Here is a 26,045-nt window from a genome sequence, read left to right as displayed (position 1 = left end):
TTAATGGTATTAAGTTTTATATAAATATGAAATTTGTAATTATGTAATTTAGTTATCGATATTTACTTATATTTTTAAATATTTAGTATAATTTATTTGAAATTATTTAACAAAATATCAAGTAATTTTAACTTTTTTTTTTAAAATTAGTGGAGTTGATATACTCAATAAGAACTTTTAATTTGACGGTTGGATTAGTAAAATTAATCGTCTATATTAAACGGACACGATAGAGTTATCTATGGAGTCAACAGATCATCGCCCTTTATATTTATTAAAAAAGATATTCATTTAAATTAATAAAAATTATATTGATAAAAAATAATATGATTTAAAGTCACCGAAACAAAAACAAAAAATTACAAGCAAATTCAAAACATCTGAGTTAGTATGAAACAATACAATATCTATAAATGTAACAAAAACTACAAATACGACAGAATCAAAGAGTTATATATGTCTTCTAATTTCTAACGTTGATAAAGTCAAATTTATTAAATATTGAATCTGCGTTAGATCGAAGTTGATTTGTCAAATCTCAATCAAACTAACCACGTCAAAATGTAAAACTAAAATAACATTGCACCAATATATAAAACCAAAAGAATTTCACACTATGTGGGCAGAATTGTAAAAAAGAAACTGAGTTTAAGAAATTAATTACATCTATAAATTATTTTAAGAATATTTTAATAAAATTCACATATATAACTAAGAAAATTTAATTCACATGTACTATTGATGTAAATTTTTTTATATTATAACACATCTTGATTATTTATGGACATTATTTAAGAGATTGTTATAGCAAAAATAAATATATTTAATGATATAACATGCAAAATAGTTTAATAATCTTTTATTGTGTTTGTGAAGTGTATTTTATAAATATTATCTATTTCGATAGTCAAGTTAATTTTATATCTCTTTCAAACTACAATACTATAATACAACATACATATTATAATTTTTTGAGTTAAGGAAGTTAACACTAAAACTTATACACATTAAATATAAACAAACTGAATGTCCTAAATTCATATCTCAAACATATTAGATATTACTACAACTAACATTTGAACTATACTTACGAGAGAACATATTTATTATGTTATATCTAAAATTACAAATAAAATTAGATCGAGTCAATTGTACTACTTTGAAGTTTTTAGTAGTTTTGTTTCTGATATTTAAGTTATAAAAAAATGATATTTTATTAGAAAGTAAGTGATGAAGATCTTTAAAGAAGGATTAAGAGTTGAAGGTTTGGAAGGGACATACCCTAGCTATATTGGTGAAGAAGTCCCCCTAAAACACATGTATATACAAATGTAGCATGTTAGAGCAAAAAAGGAAAAGAAAACGCAATTAGAGGCGGTAATATGAGTTGCTATATAGTATATCTGAGTGGACAGAAATAAAAGTGGTGAATTAGGTGAGATTTAAGGGTTGGGGGGATAGGAGGATTATTATTCTAAAATATAAACAAAAAAGGTTAGTGCAATTGTGTCCCTAGAAGGAAGTAATTGCATAATCAATTAGTAATAAAATATGATTTTATTTACATAAAAAGCAAATGAATTAAAAAAAATATAATAAAGGTGATGGAAGAAAAAGAAAAAGAAGGGTACATTTTGGTAATACTTAATTTCCTTTTAGCTTTATTTTGATTTAAAGAAAGTGTTGAGTGATGAGGAATCCATGTCCTCCAAACACTCAAAGACAAAATGAGGTTCAGAGAAGAGAAAAGCACACTTAGCTTTACGACCCAGAAAAGGAGATTTCAAACAACATAAGGCTAGCTTAGGAAATTGCGTGGTTAGTAACCCAACCCAACCCAACTCATTTTTTATTTTTTTATTTTTTTATTTTTCTCTCCAAAGTGAGAGCAATAGAAACTATAAGACTTAATTGTATATTGAATAATACTATCTCACAACCGCTCATCTCTTGACGAAAGCTAGCCACCCAAGAGTTCTTTTTATTCTTCCTCCATTGAAGAAAGGTGATTTTGAATTAAAAAAAAAAAAAAAGATTTTTTTTAAAAATCACTCTTTCCCTAGTTGGACTATTTTTTTTTTTTTTTTTAAAAAAAGTAAAATAAAATTGATAATGGTTCCCTAGTATGTGTTCGTGTCTATATTTAGTGGGTGAAGTTGGGTTCAGGGTGCAACCACAACCCCACAATCTCCCTTCTTTCCCTCACACACACACACACTATTATTAGCCACACCTTAATATGTTTCTACACTAGTTTTGCTTGTTTTATGCCAATTGAGTAGGGTTTTTATTTTTATTTGTGGGGCTTTCAAACCCCATTTGATTTTGACCTAGCTAGTAATTCTTCTTCTCTCCCTCTCCTTCCATATGTATCTCTCTATAGATCTCATTCTCAACCACAATATATACCTCATTCTCTTCACCCTCTTCACTCTCACACTCTCTAGCTATAGTACTACTAGTACTACAATTCTCTCCTTAATTTTCACTTCTTCTCTTCCTCTTGCTATCACTCTTTTTGTCCCTTTCTCTCTTTCTTTCTTTCTCCTCCAATTCCACCTTCATCTTTCTCACCATTAAACAATTACAACAAGTTCATGATTATCCATGTCCTTGTATATCTATCTATCACAACTCAACAAAAAAATATTACATATCTTTACATATAGTCATATGCATATGTTTAGCTATCTTGATTAATTTGCATACACACATGTGCACACAAATTCTATAACCTTAGGGTGAATAGAGTTTTATTGAGCTTAATTAGGATCTAGGAACAAAAACATAAATTTTTAGTTTTCTTTTGCATCAAATTAAAAATTTATATCATGGTGGCATCATGCATACATATGAGTATGTGCCTGGCTCCCTGTATGCCATATACAGAGCTCATCGAAACATCAATGACCTTTGTGGATGGCGTATGAGGAGCCAAGCATATTCCGTGTTCATACATGGAGATCATATATCAATACATAACATCAAATTTTGATATATATATGGATACATGTTCTATTTTTTATGAAATATTTATTTTCTATTTTATTCTATCTATTTTAAAATATAAAAATAAATTTATAAATAAAAATTAATATATTTGAATCAAATAAGTGGTAATTGTTAGCATTAATCAATATTGATTGTAGCAAGTATAGTGAAGGACATATACATAGAGTCTATAATGTATAGGCGACAATTATTCAACAAAGGAGTCACAGCATTGTCATTTTCAAAATCACAGGTTGTGATTCCTCATCACTGAACAAAGGTACATCAATAATCTTCCTTTTTCATCGTTGCAAAAAAACTTATTACAATGAAGATATTTTTGTATAAGGTAGTATATAGTTAATTGATTTGTTGTGTGATGCATGATATGTGATTTGCATAGCGTTAAACCGGGGGAAAATATTCCTTCCTTCACACATATTGTATGTTGTAATCTTTATTATTATTTTTTTTAATAATGAGATACTACTAGAAGTAATGATTTCACTACTCACACATGAAACGAGGGCACGCCAAAACCGCAACAAGGGGGTGTTGTGGTAAATAAGTGCTTTTGTGACAGTCAATTAAATTAACATCATGGAAGTTATAAAAAAATTATTATTATTAATTATAATTCTTTGTTGCCCTTTTTATTGATTCACCATGCTAGCTTAGTTTGGCTGTCTTATGGACATTTCATATGACCATCACATTATACAAACCTCTTGTCAAAAATAAAATCACATTATACCAACACAATACAATAACCTAAAAAGAACCAATATACTGTGTCATGTGTACAGTTACTGCATTCAAACTTTATAATTAAATTAAATATTTACTATTTAAGAGTCGTTACTAATGTTTTTTTTACTCAAAGAGACGTTACTATGGTTGATGTTCATCTAATTGGTTACACAATCATTGTTGGTTTGTAAGAAAAAACTTACTTTAATTTTTTCACTACATTATTTTTATTTTTGATAAATTATGGACATTTTTAATTGATTTATACATAGTCTTTTTATAACAGAATTCTATACATTGTCTAAAAAAATGCTTGTAATTCGATTTTCATATGAATTAATATAATCATTATAATAACAAGGGTAGTTTGATCATTAAATTGTTCCGTGGATGGAAATGTTTCTAGAATTTGTTCCATTTTCAGGGTAAATTTCTTTTTTACCCTTAATTAAAGGTCGTTAATTTGTGATTATATTCACAATTAACCGTGCATGATGATATCAATGGTTTTATGGACACAACCGACCGTAATTTTATCGTTATTTATTTGTCATTAAAATTTCATTTATACGTCGGGCAATAACTAACCGTTCAAATGAAGCAACATATGGCACCATAAAATATTTAAAACCTTTTTTTAATAGTACTAAGATACTTATTACTAGGAATTAGCAAGAGATAAAATATTACTCATTTGAATATGATAGAAAGTGAATAACAAAAATAAATATACTTAATTTAAATTTTAATTCAAATGTATCACTTATTACTTTTGTTGAATTTTTTTTTATATTTAAGATTAAAAAAAAAAATATGTTAATTTTTTTTTTGAAAACATACTATTTATAACGAACATTGTTGTTTTTTTTTTGTTAATACTATTAATCAACACATTGTTATTTAAAAACAGTCATTTCTTTAAAAAAAAAACAATGTAACTCCATATTCTTTGATATGCATAAAATATGGAAGTACAGTGTACTACTAAAATCGGTATTTGTTAATTTTTTTAAGCCAAGTATTTTGTTAATTTAATTTAACAAAGGCATAACTTCATTGGTTAATTATATATCATTTATCAATCACTTAAATTATTTTAGGGATGATCTCTTCATCTAAATTTATCTCATAAAAAAAAAAGATGAAAAAGCATGAATTACATTATGTTTGTAGGTGCAAGATTGATATGAAGGTAGGTAGGTATATATTGGTGTTGTTGAGAGTGAGTGAATGAGAATATTAGGTGTATCTGTAAAACACACACGCATGTCTAGTTAGGGACAGGGGTTGAATCGAAGAAAGTAATAAAAAAGAAAAGCAAAGGATCCTGGGAAAAGCAAAAGCATGATTGTAAAGTAATTTGTAGCAGCATCAGTTCATCATGTGTAGGAACTAGGAAGGAGAAGAAGAAGAAAGGATTATTTTTATTTATTATTATTATTATTACTATGATGATGGCCAGTTGGGGGAATGGAATCTCATTTGCAAAAAGGAATTGGACCACTTTCTCTCTCTATTTTCAATTGGTTTTAAGGGAATATGTTATACGGTCAAAGCAGCTCTAAAAGCTTACAAAAGGACATTATGCTTCAGCCTTTTCTTTTCTGGGACCACTCCTCCTCTCAATTTCACTTCTTCATTTTCTATTTCTCTATTTCTCTTCTCCACCTCTCCAATTCATACATGCAAATGTTATCTTTTTTTTCTTTCTAATTTAATGATATGTAATTCTAAATAACAAAATCACATTTTTTAAGTGTATTTTTTCATATATTGTGATCTATTAAATTTTTTGTCAAAATTACAAACTTAATTACACTAAGTCTTTATTTTATAGTATCTTTTTCATTATCAATTTGTGTTCAATAAATAAATAAAAATTGTAGTTTAAATAGTTTCTTCACTTCAAATCCAACTCTAAAAATGCACCATTGTTTAGATTCTTGAGAGAAAACTTTAATAGCTATACAATCTTACTTACCTAACAATTATAATAAAATAAATATTTGGTATAAATTTTAACGCTGAATAAATATTTAGAAGAATGTTCATAGTTGGATCCCTACGGCTAACACCTATCAAGCTATAAAAAAAAGTTAAATAAGTTGTTGTTGGTCTTTTTTAACATTTTAAAATTTTATTTCTAGTTTATATAAAAATAATTTATATATTTTAGTCTTTACAAAATTATTATGCAATTAGTTGTATTTTCTGTTAGAGCATCACTATATGCTTTTGAATGATTATATATTTTGTATACATGTTGTAATACTATAAAAAAAATTATTTACAAACAAAAAATTTCAAAAATTGATTTTTAAATTCATATTTTAAATATTTTTATTTTGAACATATGACATTTAAAAAATTCGTATTTGATTCATCACAAGTTAAAAATAATCTATATTTGTGCGAATGAATTTTTAAAATATTCTAAACATATTTACAAAAAATCATTCAAAATTTAAAAATTAAAATATATTTCGTTTCATTAAAGACTAAATTAATTTGTAGAATAATTTTATAAGAGTTAAAACATATAAAGAACTAAAAATAAAATTTTATAAAAATTAAAAATTTATTTTTTTTAAAAAAGTTTAAATAAATAGGAAATTACAATTGTATGGAAGCAAACAATGGTTTTATGAGTGATGCAAAGTAATAACCTGCAGTTACATTACATTGCATAGGTGAAAGAAAAGAGAGAGAAAAAAAAAAAAATAATAATAATTAGAGTAATGAATGATATGATGATGCATTGCATGTGTGTTGGCTAGGGCCGGTTCCTCAGTGTTTGATGCCTCTGCTTGGCAGATTAATTGTACTCTTCAACTCTCAGAAAAGTAGATTCTATACTATTCCTGTCTCACTTTCCTCATTTTCCTTTTCTTTTTCTTTTTCTTTTTCTTTTTTATCTATTTTCTTCTCAATTATTCTTTCTTTCCCTTATCGTGAATACTGTAATATATCTTTTTTCCTTCATTTTTTTTATCAACCCTTCCCGGGTCCCTTCATCTCATATTCAAATGCATATATTACCTATTCTACCCCTTTCTTTTCTATCTAAACTCTTTTCTTGTTGTGCATATAAGATTATTGATTCACTATACTTGTGCTCTTGATTATTTCATAGTTTCTATTTATGTATTTTACTTTCTTGTCCTTTTAATTAGTGGCTTTGGTGAACAAAAATGATTCTCCAAAATCTTCATCGACTAGGTAGAAAGTTTATTTTGAATGATGCTAAAAAAAATCTCTCCAGATATATATGGCTAATTTTGTAAGATAAGATTCTTCACTGCTCTAAGAAAACTGCAGTGCCCTGTCCTCCTGTCTAGTAAGAATGTGTAGTATGTTTCATTATGTTACAAGCAAAATATGGTACAAAGTACTACAACACTATTAATTCGAGATTCTTTCTAATTTTCTTTGCACAAGTGATAGCATCACATCATGTACTGCTTCTTTAGTATCACTGTATATTTATTAGAATTACATTAAATTATTGCCAATGGTGGATTTTTCAAAGGGTTAGGGGCTCATGGCTCTTCAATTTTTTATTTTATTTTTCTATCTGTCTTAGGTGAATGTTATTTTAGTAAAAAATAATTTATTATAAAATGAATGTGATTTGTAATTTTAATTATTTTTATAATATTTTTTTACTAATTTTATGTATATAAATTGTAAAATATTATTATATTAATAATAATGTAAAATATATTAATAATTAAGATGATTAATTTAATAAATAATATTTTATTATTATTATTATTATATTTATTAAGTTGTGTATAAAAACTTTAAATCACACTGATTATAGAAAAGAGAAAATATATATAATATTGTACACATATGTACAAAGATATCGATCGGTCCAAAGGCATAACACAACCTGGTAGTTAGAGACAAAACAAACAAAGTAACCACTACACCAAAACATGAATAACGGAAAAATTAGGAAATTAAAGACATATTGTTCAAATATTGGCCCTCAAAGGTTTTTTTTTTCCTCTTTCTTCTTCTTAAACTCACCCAATGACTACCAAGATTTAAAAAAAAAGCTACATCTTGTATTTTATAAAATTACAATAGTTTATCGTAATTCATCTAAATTTATAGTGATATCATTGGTGTACCTATAAAATTACAATAGTTTATCATAATTTATCCAAATTTAGAGTGATCGGTGTACTAAAATTTGTTAAGCATGAAATTTTTATTATGACATTGTACCGTTATAATAAAAAAAATACAATAAGTGTCTCATGAGTCTCTAATTACAAGTGTTTTGTGCACCATCGATCATTTCTAATCATCGTTAAGGTTATATATTGAAGTGAGAGAGTTAAGAGTAGAGCGAGGAGGTCAATAGTGTCATCACCACTCTCAAACTATTACTAACAATAAGAATATTGCTAAAAATTGGCTATTCCAAACAACCAATTACAACCTTACATTAGATAGTAGATACAAAACTTTACATTAGATATCCATTTTTGGGTAAGTTGGTTTAAGATTTTTTTTAAAATAATTTTTATATTATTTTATTTTTTTGTTATTATCTTTTTAAAAATAATTTTAAAAATAAAATTTCAAATGAAAAATTAGTTTAAGTAGTTTATTATAAAATATCATTTTAAATATTTCTTTAATTTATTACAATATTTTTGGATGATTAAAATTTTAAAAATAATTAAAATAAAAAACTATTTTAAGAATTAAATTTAAAAAAATAATGAAAATAAAAAATTATTTTAAGAATTCATAAAAATTATTTTTGAGAATAACCTTTTTTTCTTTTAGAAGAGAGAATAAACTTAAAAAAAAAGTGATTATGTCATATAAAATCTTTATTAATAAATATCTTAATTATTGGATATGAAAATTATATTTTTAATTGATAACAAATGAGTCAGAATTATCTTCTAAAGATAGTGGATTCTCATTTGTATTGAATCACTATCCGAATACGAAAATTATTAGATTATTTGATGAGAAACCTACCCTCCACCTCCTCCTCTTTACCTCTCATTCCACCTCTCCAAAATACATGAAAAGATAGTTTTACTTTACTACTTGATAGTCGAAGTTATTAACATTTCGACAATTTTAAATTTTTGAAAATTTTTAAAATTATATTTTAAAAGTTTAACATTCATCAAAAGTTTCAATACTTTAAAAAAAAGTATATATTTTGAAAGTTTCACACTCATAGAAAAAATTAAAAAAATATAAAACTTAAAAAAAAATTACATTTCAGAAATTTAAAATTCATCCGTATTTTTAAATTTTTAAAAAATATTTAAACAAAACCTATTTCAAAAATTTCACATTCATCTAAAATTTTAATTTTTTTTAAATTTTTTCAAACTTGGAGTATTCAGTTAGAAGAAGTAGTGGGAGATAAAACTGAGAAGGGGATGATAGATTTCTCGTTTGATAGGCGTAAAATATTAACTAAGTCCACCATATTTACTTATGTTTTCTTTGTATGTATTATTGTCAAGTACTAAGTGAATCTTTTAGTTATGTCGACTTTTTTATGTGGATAGAAATGTCCCAACACAAATTGTTTGATCATATTATATTAATTTTTATTTCTTAATAGAAGTTTTTTTACCATAAAAAAAATGAATTGCTGTTACTTTTAAATAATGCATAAAAATCATTTTTAAAAATATAAAACCGAAATGACTTTTTGAAAAATCTTAAACATACAGACATGTCCTTTATCTATCTATTCACGTCACTTGTGTGATCATCAATTTAGAAAGCCTCTAGATTAAGCAACGTAACCAAAAGGATAAACTAAAATCTGATAACCAAACAAACTTGGAGAAGAAAACGTGGTTACATGAGACTAGGACTAAGTCAAAAAGGCAAAAATTGATACTTCAAATAAATAAAAAGTTATATTAATAAGCAATAGCCACATATTTATTTTAAAGTTAAAGAAAAGTATCTTCCCACTAATCAATTGATAAATAAAAGAGACCTAATCCATAATAGATTGTAGAAAAATTTAATATGTTTGAGCAGGTATTCGAACTTGTATATATTCAGTGTGCTGTGATTTTATCATTAGATTCTTTGAAGAAAAAAAATTACTACCGGCTTTTCGGATCAGTTGAGTTTGGGGAAGAGTAAAAAAAACTCTTATATGCCATTAGGGATAGAAGAGTAAAAAAAAAAAAAAATTAAACACAACAGAGAGATCTTAGATCAGCATAATATATTATCTGATTATTTTTCCACACTATTATTGGTGAAATTCTTGTTGGCTCCGCTAAGTAATGTAACCTAGGTTTTTTTTTTTTTTTTATAATTATAAAATTAGTGGGACTAATATCTGAATTATAGTATCAAACAGGATGTTACTGATGATTTTTCCCAACCATTTTCTTCTTTTGTTTGTGAAGAGGACAATCCTACCAACACTCATTTGAGGATATTTCTCGTATTATACTTTCCAGGCAATGACGGTTTCACTTTCATCTCAAATACACAACTGTCAAAACACGAATATATATACCTCAATAAAGCAGCAACACATTGCAGAAACCATGTGGAAAGAAGAGTATCAATGAACAAATGTCACCAATTTCACAACGAAATGAGTAAATACAATGAAACTATTGGGAACTCTCATTCAACACAAATGACAGTATAGAAAAACCAGAAACATAACCCAGCAAGCCTAAATTACAGCCAAGTTCATAATGCATAAATGTATAAATGTTATCAATATATTACTTATCAAATCAAGCTTACACTATAAACTTAAAAATAATCCTCCTGTTGAAAAGAAAACCTAACCCCAAAAAAGCTTATGTCGTAACTGATCCAGGAACAAGAGGACCATTCGTAAACCTGTTTGTGAAAATGTAAAAAATGATTAGTAGTACACAATGCATCAAATCCTTGTTGTCTAACCTTGGGCCAAAAGGAAAAAAACTATTGTTTGACTTATTGATCGCTATTCAAAATCTATAACAGTGTTCACTGGTGCTTTTGTTTTCAAGATCATCTCTTCATACTCGTCTTCCGGGTTTGACAGAGCAACAATTGCCCCTCCAGCCCCTATGGAAGCTTCACCCTCATGTATAACAACTGTTCTTATGACAATATTTAGATCAAATGTCTGATTATATGAGAAAAATCCAATACAGCCTGAGTAGATGCCTCGAGAACAACTTTCAAGAGAATCAAGAAGTTCCATTGATCTCAACTTTGGTGCACCAGTCATTGAACCACCAGGAAATGCAGCTTTGACACAGTCTACAGCACTTACATCTGACCTCTTTTTCCCACGAATTGTACTAACCATTGTGTGAACAGTTGCATATGATTGTATATCCATGAGATGCGGCACATGAACAGACCCAGGATCACATACACGACCAAGGTCATTCCTTAGAAGGTCAACAATCATAAGGTTTTCAGCCTGATCCTTTTCACTGAAATAGAGAAACAAGACAGTTCATAACAGAATCACCAAACTGAATCTCATTTTGACTTATTTGCATTCAAATAGGATTGGAAGGAGTCTTAATTATTACCAAGTTACTGAATCATCAAATATACTTGGAAATTTGATATCATGAAGAAGAAAAAAACGTAGTAAGACAAATAATTCCAACATGTAAACTGAAGTCATAGAAACACATGTTAAATTGGTGGTTTATAGACTCAAAAGTTTCCAGAAATAAATGTTACCTGAGCTGTAATTTCAATTTGAGTTGCTCATCTTCCTCTTCAGTAGCACCCCGAGCTACAGTACCCTTAATGGGCTTGGCTTCTAGCATATCATTCCTATCCAACTGCAGGAACCTCTCAGGGGAAGAACAGCAAATACACAGATCTTCCTTTGAAAAATTAAGCCAAGCAGCATACGGTGCTGGATTCCTTTCTCTCAAATGCAGGTAAATTCCAAGATAATTTAATGCCTCAATTGGTTTCCTTATCTGGGTTGTGAGGCACAACTCATAGCTCTCTCCATCTCTAATGTAGTTAAGACACTTCTTAACATCTCTAATGTAATGTTCTCTAGATTTTTCAGCTGTGAAACCAGCATTGCGTGAGGAAAATGTTGAAGGACGAAAATACTGTCTTTCTAAATCTATCATCACAGAACCAGTTAAGCTCAGAAGCTTCTCCTCAGTACCATCCAACCATTGTGTCATACTTGAACTTTCTTCATGTATAGCCAACAAATAAACATCATCATTTTTGTGATCAATAGCTACCAGATTATCAGCAAAGAAAAAACATGCATCCGGAGTTTTAGATTTGTGACGGTTAGATGTCACACCACATTCTACTTTGAGGTCATACCTGCAACATAAGAAATCAATTTGTTAGTTCACTAGAGGGATTTTGTACGTGATATGTATGGAACCTATGCAATGCACCAGGACTGTTTTTTTTGTTATTTTATTAATTTCCACAAAATATGCTCTTAAATTTCATTGCAGATGACACTCCATTATATAATCCATATGCTCTTTTAATCAACCACATTCCCAAGTTCTCTTACATGACCTGGTCCCTTTCATTCAAACATACTTTGAGGGAGGGAAATGAATTCGTTGATTGGCTAGCACGGTTTGGTACAGCTATGGATCAAAGTTTGATGATTTAGCCGAACTGTCTTTCTCAGCATATGCAAATTCTGCAGGCTGATGCTTTAGGCAGTCTTAGATTTAGAGTTTTGTCTCCTTCGTTGTTTTCTTGTTGATAAAACAGAGTACATTTGCATTTTGCTTGATTCAATGTAGGCAAATATTTGCTTGTATTTATCACCTACCCGATGTAACCAACATATCCTCCGTGAAAATCGAATGGTAGACCTTCATATTCATCCTTATCATAACGATATGATTGAAGCTCCTGTAACATTATCAAAACATATTTATGAGGGAGATATTGATAAAAAGGAAAAAGAACTGATTTTTCATTATGCTTGTACAAAAAGAAGCATATTGCAATTGGGAATATCTCTAAGTATGTCACAAAATTTAAATATGCCCCAAGAAAATGAATACATGCTGATGATTCAATACCCATAAATTTTGCCTTTTCTTGTGTCTTTGTCCTGTTTGCTATCCTCTATCCTATCCCACCCCTTTCTTCATTTCTTAACTTCATGTCTGATACAAGCGAAAAACATTCAAAGCAATACATGGCATTTTACTGGTTAAAATCACAGAAGAATGGGTGACAAGGATCTTTTTTTGAAACTTCCAGAATATTTGTTCAGCTAGCATACTTCCTGTTTAGGGTACAAAAAGAAATTTTATTGGAGAAAAACAGGGGTGGTATAGGCAATTAAAAATAGAAACTAGATGAAAAATCCACATTTCCAGTCCTGAAAAAGAGTAAGGGTTTCACCAAAATAGCGTCAGGGGCCAAATATCAAAAGTTTGAACTGTTATGTAGAATCCCAATAATGATTTATATCTCTAGAACACCCCTTCATGCAATAGCTTTTTAGACTCGAATCAAATACATGCATAGGCTCATTTTTATGTAGTGTTAACTCAACTTCATTATGAAGAATGAGGGTCACAAGGACCGAACACCTGATAGAGTCTAATAACATGTCATATCTCTAAAAATATGGCATATCCTAGTTGAGAAGTTGATATGCAAGAATGAAGCATTTAATAGGAAAACAGAAATTGCAGCAAAGCAATAAACCAGTAGGTGAGAGGAATGATGTGTATTACTCAATTGAAGATAAATTCAGCTCGGAATGAATATTCTTAAGCTGCCCAGAGCAGTGCCCCTACAGAGAATCAAGGGCTCTCTGCCTAACAAAATCTAACTAACTTTCTGAATGACTCTCACCTCCCTCTTACATATAACAGATTCCCTTCTCTCATGCTCACGCATTTGGCAATTCAGTTACACTAGTTATCACCTCATCCTCCCCTTTCCATTTCTTACCCTTCCTTACATACACTTTGGGCTTTGCATTAGCACTCATATCTAGGCCCACTTCTCTATCAGCATTAAATGGCCAGCATAGTTTCAGTGCATACCTTGTTCAAATAGTCAAGAAATCCTCCTTCCAAGAATATTGTTTTGGCAGAACCTTCAGAATCTTCCAGTGATAAATAGCCACCACCGTTTGAACACCCATCACTGGAAAAAGAATGTATTATATTTTATTTAACATTATATATACTGTTGTTAATACCAAAGGGTAAGGAGGTTCAACTGGTGCAACTGAAATATTTTTTCCAGGTCAATGCATCATAAAAGAAGGGAATCTGAAATATGAATTTGGAAGAGAATTGAAGACATATACTAAATAATTAAAAATTAACAGTTAGGAGAATTAATTCCAAACCTCTGATCAGATAATCTGAACTTTAACTGCTTCCAAAGTGATCCACCTTTTCCTCCCATGAACGAAAAGCGTGCTCTTCCCTAGTTGACATGAGAAGAATATTGAGATGATAAAAAACATATTATATAATGAAGTATGTTAACAAAATATGAAAAGATCCAAATGAAAAAAAGATCTATTTACTCTATTAAAAACAGAGTCGAGAAATGACATCATGATGACAAAGGTATTTTCAGCATCATGTCCATAGAATCAACGACAAACTAACATAAATTCATATAAATACCATCTCTGTGGAGGAACTATCCAACCAAAAGGTGTTTTCAGCTTCATGTCCAAACAACTGACAGAATATACTTTTTGCTCCACCAACTTGGCCAGCCAAGTGACTAAATTTCCTCCATTTCAACTTCAAACATTTAAAACCAGTGCTTGCATGGTGAGCATTTACCATGTTGAACATATCCATACACTTAATGTCAGTATTATTATGTGCCAAATCTTTATCTCCATGATTTTCCTTTCTTGGCCGATCCGCTGCATTATTATCTGAACTAATACTTCTATTAAAGTCTCTGTAGAGTCTACTAGCACTTGAAACCTGCATGTGTGCTAAAGAAAGTTTACTGCTCAGGTAAATTATGCGGAACTACCATATTAAGCTGAAGGTCAGTTGAAATTTATAACAAAACTAAGCAGCATGAACACAACAATAAAGGGATTTCACTCTAGTTAATGTCTAGATATCTTCTAGAACTAGACCCTGACAGAGACTGGACAAGATACAATGTAATATTTGTTACAGACCATTTTTTTTTCATTTAAAAGAAGTCTAAACATAGCAGAAAAGACAGAGTGGCTTCCTTAATATTCAAGTAAACATTAATCCACAAATGATTTCCGTGAAAATAATTTGATAAGCACATATGACAGATAGAGTGAATTATAATTAAAAAGATTCTTCAGTTTTTTTGTGTGGGGTGAAGGGGGTGCACAGTTGTTCAGTTTACCATCAGAATTAGCACGTTTTTCTTTCTTGTATGATGACCTAAATCTCAGCCAATAATCATCCGTGATCTCTCTAAAGTTCTTGAATATTTGACTTCCATGGCAGGTTGCAACACTCTCTGGATGAAACTGAAGGTCAAAATTGAATTGAACATGATTAGTAAACAATAAACTTGTAAATAAATAAATAGGAAGTTAGAAACACAAAGCTAAAACTATAGACAGATCGTTTCTGTACTTAACACCTGCACACCATAGTGTGGCCTTGTAGAATGCTTGACTCCCATAAGAACTTTTGCATTTCTAGTTTTCCCATAATCAATAATGTTTGAACTTCTATCTCCTACTTCAGGTAAAACTGGATCAACGAAAATGCTTTGATCAATCTGTATTTCACGACTATTGTACTTGTCAGAAACCTTGGATCCAATAAACGGAAGTGTGCCTGTGGATGTCCATGCTATTGGAATGAGCACTTCAGGAAGGGATTCAGAATCTATCACCAGTGAATGATATCGAACCACCTGAAATGCGTGACAAACAAGAATTATGATTTGTAGTGGTAGAAGATAGATCTTAACTAAAATTCGACAAAAGGAGAACAAAAATATATAAACAAATTGCAAGGCAGTAGTTTGCATTTGTGCATACAGTACACGTTATAGATTAAGGATGGTGGCACTGCTGAATCTGGCATCATAAGTAATTTATTCAAATATTGTCAACTAGTCATTTTTGTTGAAATCCATACTATGGTAAAGGGCAACCACAGATAAATTTTTTTGGACAAGTTTTAGAATTCCTAAAAATGGCTCTCTTCTGATTAAAATTGAATTGACCAAGGGTGAGAACGTGCAATTGACCAAACAAATGAATCAAACTTCCCTCAGAATTTCAACAAATATCTTAGGAGTATACCACGCAAACCAAAATACTTTTGGCGGCACTCCATGAATTCAACACCATGTGTTGCAAACCTTCCACACTCACCCAGCCGCCCAACATCTCCATTTCCCCTGGAAAAAACAAGAAACTAGAAGAAAAAAAACCCACCAACTAGAAGAAAGATGTCTTCCTTATCTACTAATCCTCATTTCTTGTTGAATAAGAAAACGAAAATAATGTATTAAGAGAGAAGAAAAATGCAGGCCAAGAAGACGAGGCATCCCTCCTAAAACAAAGGAGAGAAGGACAAAAGACAGATGAAAATGAAAACATCCGCTGAAAGAACACAGTAATCCTTCTGTGTAAATGGGTAAAGAAACCCCCTTAAATAATCCACACAAAAAAAGCACAAGATATCTCTTTGACCAAATGTGCCACTTTTGCATAATGAACACACAATACCACAAATCACTTAATTGTGCTCAATTTCATATGTGGTGGTCTTGCCAAGATCTCTTCATTAGTTGGACGAAGAATCTGAGAAAATCAGATTTTGTTACACATGTCATCATATCATAAAAAATTCAGTAATTCACCAAGATTCCCAAACAACTTAGTCCATAATTGCTAAGTGACATAAAAAATCCAGAAAAAATCAGTTTAAAATTTAGAGTTTCCTAGCATATGAATGTCTTGTATGTCTCAAACATGAATATGATAAGCTAAATATTGAATTCTACACTAAGATTCAAATTCTCTAAAAATGTTTGACTGATTCAAAATCACATTCTTTCAAATATATAGTGGCAACCCACCTTGAAACCAGAATTTCTACCAGAAGGTATGCCATGAAAAAGCTGGCATCCATTGTGCTCAACTTCACTGCACAATGCAAAGAAATAGTTAAGACTTAAAACTAAAAAGAAAGGGGATGGAACAGATATGAGAACTTTCAAATGAAAAATTTGTTTTAAGCATATTCATTTTCCTGAGTGTGGCAATGACATAATGTTACAAAAAACAACAGATAACTTTTTAAATGTTCAAGCATACCTCAGGCGCCCATGAACCGGTTCAGATGCATGGACAATTTGAGCTCCATGCACATAACCCAATGCCTATCAAATCACAGATTAAGAGATTAATTAACAAAAAAAATAATGTAAACAATAGTTACGAAACACAGAAGTATGCCATTGGAGATTATGAAATAAGAAAATGAACCACAACAGGATTTACTTTAATATAATGATTAATGGTCAATTCTATGGTACAAAAGTGAGATAAGTCTTGCACCATGCACAAAACTTGTTTCCGCCATTGGTTTAATAAATTTCACCATTGGATCAAATGAGATATGATGAAACTTTTTGATCCAATGGTGGAAAATAAACTTGTGCATGGAACACGTCTATTTTACTTGCGCACATTAGACAAGCCACGATTAACAGCAGAAACATAATATTAGAAAGGGGTGTGTGAATAAGTTCATAGTCACTATGAGGTATTTGTGACAAGAACTCCACCATATTATCAAAGCAATGACCAACATCAGGCATAATGATAATACAGCTTGTATATTGTTTACTACCTATTCAGAGATATAGAAAATCCAAATCAAAAGACATTTTTCTAGGAAATTTGAGAGCAATTCCATATTATTCTTCAGAAGTAACTTTCAGCAAAACTTATGGAAGCCCCAACAAATGATTTTTAAGTTTTAATCTTCCCAATATGTTTTGATTGGCCTTCAATCAAAGAAAATGTTGTTCACAAAAATGGGAGATTTCTCGATAATGTATAATTAAATGCACTAATTGTGATGAAGATGACAGTTTAAAAAATTGACTTAAAAATTGTTCATTAAATAAAGGGGAAATTGCATTTACCTCCCCTGAGATCACCTTAAATAACATTAACACCCCTTCTAGTTTTGAAAAAACACTCACATCCCTTATACTCACTAAAAAAAATTGCATCAAACATTTTTTTCCACACTTACATCTGTTCATGTCATTAACTAAACGAAACAATTAGAGTTTTCGCTTTAGTTTGTAAAGGTACGATTGTACATCTGATATTTGTAATTTTTGAAAGGTATGGTTATGTTCTTAATAGCACAACCGGAGTGTGTATTCTAGTGCCTTTTTGATAAATGACAGATAAAGTTGAAAGAGTGACAGAAAACAAATGTTATGCACAATTTTTTAGTAAGTATAGGGGAGATGGGTGTTTTTTCAAAACTAGAGGAGGTGTTTGTGTTATTTAAGGTGACCTCAGGGGAGGTAAATGCAACTTCCCCTAAAATAAAACACATTATTTCACTAACTTCTCGGAATAGTAAATATAGGCAGACCCAACATTTCTATTTATACTAGACTGTGAGAGCACAAACACCCATTACTTTGACTGCACTACAAGTGATTATTTATTTAATTCGATCAAACATTCATTCCTATCAAAAAAATATTATAGAACTAATGTAGATATAAGACAAACAAGAAGAAACAAAATAGAGGGTGAACAAATTGTGACAAACCCTAATTAGATTCTATCCTAATATGAGTGCATATTGTTCTAGGGGGCGTACAAGTAAATAGTTTAATCAAACGCTTATTCGATAAGCTATACTCGAGAATTTAATTTAGCTCATATTCATTAGCTATTCTGGAAGGGCTTATTGACAAGGCTAAAAATAGTTTATGGACATGTCGCAAGTTATTTTTATAAGTATATCCAAAAACAAACATAAGGGTTTATGTCATAATATTAGCCCAAATAAGCTCTACCAACACCCCCTAAAATGGAAGGTAAAACAAAAATCAGACAGATAAAGTTCCTTTTAACTCTTAAGTTAACATGACCTAAATTCAAGAAACATAGTGCACTGCACTCAATTGAAACTTGTGCATGTTATTAACATAAAAAAATTGTAACATTGAAAGGTTGGCATAATTTTGTAGAAAAGAAGAAAGTGCAATACAATTTCGAATACAGAAGAGAGAAATACCTGGTGTCCTAGGCAAACACCCAGAACAGGAATATCCCTGCATTTAAGCAATATCTGAAGACAAATGCCTGAAGCATATAAATTCATTTAAAGAAAATAGTCAACATAAAGAATCTTCGAAAACTCATTAAACAATCAGGATAACCTATTAAAATAAATTATAAATATCAAATTCTTCAGAACATATCAAGTATCCTTTCAAAACACATGTATGCATAGTTATACTTACAGACTTACAGTTCATGTAGTTTGAGAGTGTTTCACTTACATGGTTATACCCCTTTTGAGGGTGATAGAGATGAGAATATTGAGGAGTATGAGCTGACACTTGACATATAAGAAAATATAAAATTAGGAACAATTGTATTTAGGAGAAAGATGGAGTAGCACCTTTTGATAAGAAAATGATAAAAACTAGCGTAAGATGTTTCGTTCATGCGAGAAGAAGACAGATCAAGGGCTCAAGGCTCTTGTGAAGAAAGTGAATCAGGTGATAGATAGGCTTATACGAAGGGGATAGATTAAGTATACTTTAGGAGAAACCATTAAAATCGACTTGACACTAAATGAATCTGTTGACAAAAATTGTTTTGATGGAGCCTAAATTATTGATTGATTTGTGTAAAAAGTCTCGCTCTCATCTAGTGCAAAGCCTTGGTTGTTGTTTTCAGATTGAATGTTTCAATATTTTAAGTTCTTGAAATCTGAAGATCAAATTTGATCATAAGAATTAACAGAAGTAGTCGGTAGACTTTTAGCAGAATCTTTATTAGCGAGGTTACCCTTTAACCTATTTATGGAGCCACACACTGCCACCACGTGATGAGAACTCATTACCATGGGTATCAGGGCACCAGAGTACTTCACAATTGTAAGTGAAACATGATAATTCACAATGGGTGCAAGCATAGATTTACAATGAACAAATCATACAATCATTCATAGTTCTTTGAATGTGATAAAAACATGGATTATATACCCACTCAAACAAACATTTACAGACAATTGAATCAGTTAATTTTTCTATTGCTTCTTCAGGAGCAGTATATAAATGTTATGAAATTATCAGACCACGAGGACATTTCATGATTCTCACCTATATCTTCTGGGCATGCTGGAGAACCAGGTCCAGGTGATATTACAATGTTATCAAATGCATTTTCTTTGTACAAGTAATAGCAAAGTTCTTCCCATGTCCAATCGTCATTTTGAATCACCACAGGAGGGACTGGCAAAATGAAAACCAAAACCAGGTGTTAAAAGGGACATAAAACCCTATCAACTTCTTAAACTTTCCAAGCATAGAGCCCCATCTAGATTCATACAATCTAAATTTATAGGTAAGGAATATATAGAGGAGGGAGTCACTCAGCCATCCTCATCAAAAAAGAAATACAATTAATACAATAACTCCTCATAAACTAGAATACACAGAAAAGGAAATAAACTCATGAGGAGAGATGGCAACATAATGTCCAAATCCATCTTAATCTAGGAAACAAATAGTGTTCAATCAACCGTATTAAAATAATGCTCAATCAACCGTATTAAAATGGCAGATTTCCACACTTCCCCTCAAGCTAGGTTGTAGATGTTTAGCAATCCTAGCTTGAATGTAAGATTCTCAAATGTTTTCCTTAGCACTGCTTTGGTGAGAATGTCAGCAGCTTGTTGGCTTTTAGGAGTATATTGGAGTGATATATTTCAATTTTCAATATTTTCTTTGATAAAAATGACAATCAATCTCAACATGTTTTGTCCTGTCGTGATGAACAAGATTCTTAGCAATGTTGATGGTAGATTGATTATCACACAACACCTCTATGGAAACTGAAATTAGGACTCCAACCAATTTCACGAAACACCCTCTTTAACCATATTCCCTCACAAATACCTTGAGATAAAGCTCTAAATTCGGCTTCTGCTGAACTACGGGACACAACAAGTTGTTTTATACTCTGCCAGGTGACTAAGTTCTCCCAAACAAAGGTACAATGACATTATGTTCATCGTCGGTCGGTCACAAAGCCTGCCCAATCAGCATCGGTTAATATTTCAATATCTCTATTTGTTGTCTTCTGGAAAAATAATCCTTGGCCTGGTGTCATTTTCAAATATCTGAGAATTTTGTATGTTGTTTCCATACGTTCTTCTGTGGGACTGTTCATGAATTGACTCATCGTAAAACCTATGTCTGGTCTAGTATAAGATAAATAAATGAATACTTGTCTCTTTCAGGAGATCTAGGACATATTTTAATTGAGAAATTGAAATACCTTTCTTAGATTGAGCAACCTCCATCCCAAGGAAATATTTGAGATTTCCCAAGTCTTTGATCTCAAATTCTTTGGCTAGGAGACTCTTTAATCTCTTAATTTCTTCATCATGATCTCCTGTTAGAACAATGTCATCAACATATACAATAAGAATAGCCTTCTTCCCTGACGATGATTGTTTCAAAAATATTGTATGATATGTCTGACAATGAATGTATCCAAACTTCCTTACCACCTTTGTGAATCTGTCAAGCCAAGCTCTAGGTGATTGTTTCAATGCATACAAAGATTTCTTGAGTTTGTAGACTTTATTTGTATTGGTAGAGGTGTCAAAACCTGGGGGAATCTCCATGTAAACTTCCTCTTGATAGTCAATCCCATAGGATTGTGTAAACCCTTTTGCAATCAGTCGTGCCTTGAATTTGTTGATGCTGCCATCTGAGTTTTGTTTAATGGTAAAAATCCACTTGTATCCATTGGACGTTTTCCTGATGGTAGTTTAGATAACTCTCAGGTCTCGTTCTTTTCAAGTGCATGAATCTCCTCCAATATGGCTTTCTTCCATTCAGACTTTAGAAGAGCTTCATGGACATAATTTGGAACCTGAATTTTATCAAGGTTGCTAACAAAAGCCAAGTGATAAGAAGATAACTTATCGTAAGAGATAAATTTGCAAATAGGATGATTAGTGCATGACCGTTTGTCTTTTCTTAGAGCAATAGGTATGTCATCATATGGAATAACAATTAGAGTAGGATCACAATTGACATTACCTTCTATGCTTTCAATCTCTAAATTCGGGTTGGATTCCTGATAGTCTTTTGCTGCAGAGCTTTACCTTCATGCTTCTTGTTCCTTCTAATAGAGGCACGAAACTTACTTATTTCAGCATATTGGTTTGAATCAAAGGGCTGAATATAAGGTTGCTCTGAAGGTTGTTCTGACACTAGCAGAATAGAGGATTGAATTTTGGGTAGTTCAGACTGAGAATTAGGTTGGTATGACACGAGCAAAGGTAGAATAGAAGGTTGAGTATTGGACTGGTCTAATATGGGTAGAGGGAAAGCAGTACTAGGATCAAGGGACACATTCGGGTCAGTTTGGTTTACTTGAGGTGACACATAGGAAATCTCACCATAGGTTGACTTTGGGGCTCTAATATCTCAAAGTTGGTATTCTTGTGTGAAACTCTCCCCCCGAATATCAGTTTTGGTATAAAATGGTTGATTTTCTAAGAATATAACATCCATTGAGTTATAGAATTTTCTAGTAGTTGGGGAATAACATTTGTATCCTTTTTGGTTAGGAAAGTACCCTACAAATATGCACTTAAGAGCCCTTGGGTCAAGTTTACTGGCTTGTTGGTGGACAAACACAAAACAACCAAAAACATTGGTAGGAAGAGTAGATACGACACATGTATGAGGAAAACAGTTGGAAATTATATGGTACGGAGTTTGAAATTTTAGTACACGAGAAGACATTTTATTTATTAAGTATGTGGTTGTCGAGACATCACCCGGAAAAAAAAAAATTGGAACATGTGTGGTAAACATTAGAGATCTAGCAAAAACTTCCAAGATGTGTCTATTTTTTCTTTCTGCTACCCCATTCTGTTGTGGAGTGTCAACACAAGAACTTTGATGAATGATCCTATGACTGTCCAAATATTCTCCAAGAGACGTTTCAAAGTATTCTCTTGCATTATTTGTTTTTAGAACCTGAATTTTGGTCTAGAATTGAGTTTGAACCATGTTATTAAATTTTCGAAAAATTTGACCAAGTTCAGAATTTTCTTTCATAATGAACAACCGTTATTCTAGAATGATCATCCAAACAACACAAACCATCTAGATCCTATGATATTTTTTATTCTAGATTGTTCCCACACATCACTGTGAATCATTGAAAAAGGATTGAGAGGCTTTATAAGGCAACATAGAATAAGAAGGAGAAACATGTTTAGAAAATTGACAAACTTCACATTGTAAAACTCCGGATTTTTATTTTTGTATAACGAAGGAAACCATTTTTGAAGATAAATAAAACTTGGGTAACCTAGACGATAGTGCCACAACATAATCCTTATTTTGCTGGTTGGTTGACTCAACACAAGCTGCATTGTGAGTTTGTCTTATAGGAGGGTGATTTGTTTGAAAAAGGTAAGGTCCTGAGCAAATCTTAACACTGCCAACCGTCCTCCCTGAATCCAAAGTCTGAAATTTACCCAAATTTGAGGCAAATTTAGCAACACAGTTAAGATCATTAGAAAGCTTACTCACAGATAACAAAATGCAATCCAAGCTTGGAACATGTAAGACGGGTTATAACTCTATATCTTTTGACAGATGACCAAACTGGTACCAGTTACTATAGAGAATGAACCATCAACAATTTTTACAGATAGTCCATCATAACATGGACAGTAATGATGAAGTAGTGATTTATCCCCCTGCCATGTGATTTGAAGCACCCGAATCAACTACTCATGACTTGTGATTTCCAATTTTAGCAATAAAAGCAGTTGATAAGTTACCTTTGTGTGCTACTGATGCAACTTTGATACCACTTTGGGAGGACATGTGAGAGAACATCTTTTGGAGAGCTTTAATTTCCTCGACTAAATGGAGTGGATTGGGGCGCGGCTATGTGATTTCCTTCTTTAGTTGAGACATGATTGCCTCGACTTTCCCTGTCTGGTGGATTTTGAAGGTTTTCAATTAGTAGATTTACCATGTATTTTCTAGCATGTGTCTTTAGCGTGACCAGTTCTTTGGCAATGATCACACCAAGGCCTCTTCTTCTTCAACCGATTATCTCCAAAATGATGGTGGATTCCTCAGGCAGCATCACTTTTTTTCATGGCAGCTATTGTAGAGGACTCTTCCAGCATCACTTTTTTTCTACTCTCTTCTTTTCGTACTTCTGAGAAGACTTCTCTGATACTTGGTAAAGGCTTGGAACCAAGCATCCTTCCTCGTACATCATCCAAGTTCTTGTTAAGTCCCATCAAGAACTCGAAAATTCTTTTCTTCTCAACTATCTCCTTGTATTTCTTGGAATCAGCTGAGCAGCTCCAACTATGTTCTTGACATCAAGTTGTTGTCATTGACGTTTGTATGACTGATAGATCTCCTTGACGCAAATCCAACAAAGTCGTCTCAAACTCAACGATGGCTGATGTATTTTCTTTGCTCGAGTAAAATTCCTTTGCATCATTCCAAATTTCATTTGATGTGGTGTACAGCAAGAAATTCTCACCTATTTCATTTGTCATGGAATTTATTAGCCATGACATCACCATATTGTTCTCAATCTTCCAGTTTTTGTAGGTTGGATCTTCTATTTTTGGTACAACTTTTTCACCAGTAAGATATTCTACTTTTCCTTTGCCACTGATGAACATCATAACTGACTATGACCATTAACGGTAATAGTTCCTATTTAGTTTGTGTCCTGTAATGGGAAAATGGGCAGTGGACTCCAATGTCACACCATGATTGATGTTGACTTGAGGTGAGAAGGATCCATTGCCGTCCTCCTTGAGTATGTTGGTTTCTATTTATGTAGCCATGCCGTATTTGGTCATGGGAATGATCAATTTGCTCTGATACTATGTAGTAAATCAGAGAATAGTAATATTATATTCTCATATATTAAATTATAGGGTTACAGTTAGGAATATATAGAGAAGGTAGGCACTCAGTCATCCTTATCAAAAAAGAAATACAATTACTACAAAATAAACTAATAAGAAATACAATTACTACAAAATAAAGTAATCCAAAACGCTTACTATAATTCCATATTTTCCAATTGATTACCACCCACACCCACATTCAAACGAGAGACAAAAAAACAGAGAGAACAAAGTAAGTTAAACTTACCACCGTTAATAATAGATAGCTCCTGGTATATGTTGTATGTGTAACTGTCATAATTATCAATCAACAAAGTCCTCACAAAATCCTGTTTCGGGAGAGACATTTGCAGCCGTTTATTTCTTTCATACGATTCTTCTAAATGGTCATGCATCAATTGGCAAGACACCCTCACATTTCTTCCATCGCGGTTACATACATCTTTATTGATGAAACAAGAAACCCTTGCTGATGGTTTGGACAAAAGAAAATTCACATTTTTGTATTGCATTGCTTCACTTGTAGGACATGTGAGCTCAGAAGACAACAAACGCAAAGACAGGTTCATTTTTTTGCAGGAAAAATGTCCAATCGCTGCATATAAATATGCACATACTTATTATGAGTATATAATATACTCTATAAGGTAATATAATCAATGCCAGTTGAAAATTGATTGTGAAGCTTATTTATGTCTAAGTATATGAATCGATTTAATAAAATAAAGCTGGTAGGTTTTTAGCTTGTAAATTATGCGCAAACAATAACTAAATTACACTATAGAACAAATCATTTGGTCACGTCGTCATTATTTATGAATGAACAGAAATTAAAAGTAGAAATACGAATTTACAATAAAAAACAGAGACGTAGATTAGAAACTTACATGTATTTTTGTTGTTTTGTGAAAGAGGATTTGCAGATTTAAGAGATGGTAAAGAGATGCGAAGAAACATACATGGCGAAATGACGCGGGAGAAGAGATTTGAAAAATGAAAAGAAACGAGGTGTTGAGGTTTTATGGATCAGAGGAACGCGTGCAGAGGAAGGGAGAAGATGAATGCGTGGATAGAGAAGAGAAAAAAGATGTTATTGTTGATTGTGGCGGTGTAGATTCGAAGCGGATG

General features: G+C 31.4%; 1 protein-coding gene and 1 long non-coding RNA gene across 6 annotated transcripts; one reads left to right on the top strand and one right to left on the bottom strand.

Annotated features, from left to right (window-relative positions):
• The first annotated feature begins 2,166 nt into the window (after positions 1-2,166).
• On the top strand, positions 2,167-5,554 carry LOC140919927 (uncharacterized). Its single transcript, XR_012162600.1, has 2 exons — positions 2,167-3,271; positions 4,915-5,554. It is a non-coding gene; the product is annotated as an uncharacterized lncRNA (long non-coding RNA).
• A 4,774-nt stretch (positions 5,555-10,328) lies between these two features.
• On the bottom strand, positions 10,329-26,039 carry LOC101490705 (aminodeoxychorismate synthase, chloroplastic). Of its 5 annotated transcripts, none has more exons than XM_004496230.3 (14): positions 25,805-26,039; positions 25,165-25,512; positions 20,098-20,229; positions 19,002-19,069; positions 17,045-17,109; positions 16,807-16,873; positions 15,352-15,630; positions 15,109-15,235; positions 14,385-14,710; positions 14,099-14,178; positions 13,788-13,890; positions 12,551-12,633; positions 11,461-12,078; positions 10,329-11,201 (listed from the first exon to the last, which is right to left on the bottom strand). In XM_004496230.3, the coding sequence occupies exons 1-14, from the start codon at positions 25,872-25,874 to the stop codon at positions 10,721-10,723; spliced, it is 2,847 nt and encodes a 948-aa protein (XP_004496287.1). In that variant the 5' UTR covers positions 25,875-26,039; the 3' UTR covers positions 10,329-10,720. The 5 variants fall into 5 exon arrangements, with proteins under 5 accessions (XP_004496287.1, XP_073223650.1, XP_073223649.1 ...); XM_073367549.1 differs by having other exon boundaries at positions 25,165-25,386; XM_073367548.1 differs by having other exon boundaries at positions 25,877-26,039.
• Positions 26,040-26,045: the final 6 nt, after the last annotated feature.

The sequence above is a fragment of the Cicer arietinum genome, chromosome 4, assembly GCF_000331145.2.
Source record: "Cicer arietinum cultivar CDC Frontier isolate Library 1 chromosome 4, Cicar.CDCFrontier_v2.0, whole genome shotgun sequence".
Lineage (NCBI taxonomy): Eukaryota > Viridiplantae > Streptophyta > Magnoliopsida > Fabales > Fabaceae > Cicer > Cicer arietinum.
This window is presented reverse-complemented; position numbering and strand designations above follow the sequence as displayed.

Excerpts from the sequence above, each read along its gene's own strand:
- LOC101490705 (XM_004496230.3), bottom strand. The coding sequence starts at position 25,874 with ATGTTTCTTCGCATCTCTTTACCATCTCTTAAATCTGCAAATCCTCTT. Across the intron at positions 25,513-25,804 it reads ACAAAACAACAAAAATACAT|CGATTGGACATTTTTCCTGC; the intron begins GTAAGTTTCTAA and ends ATTTATATGCAG. Across the intron at positions 14,711-15,108 it reads AAAACGTGCTAATTCTGATG|CACACATGCAGGTTTCAAGT; the intron begins GTAAACTGAACA and ends AACTTTCTTTAG.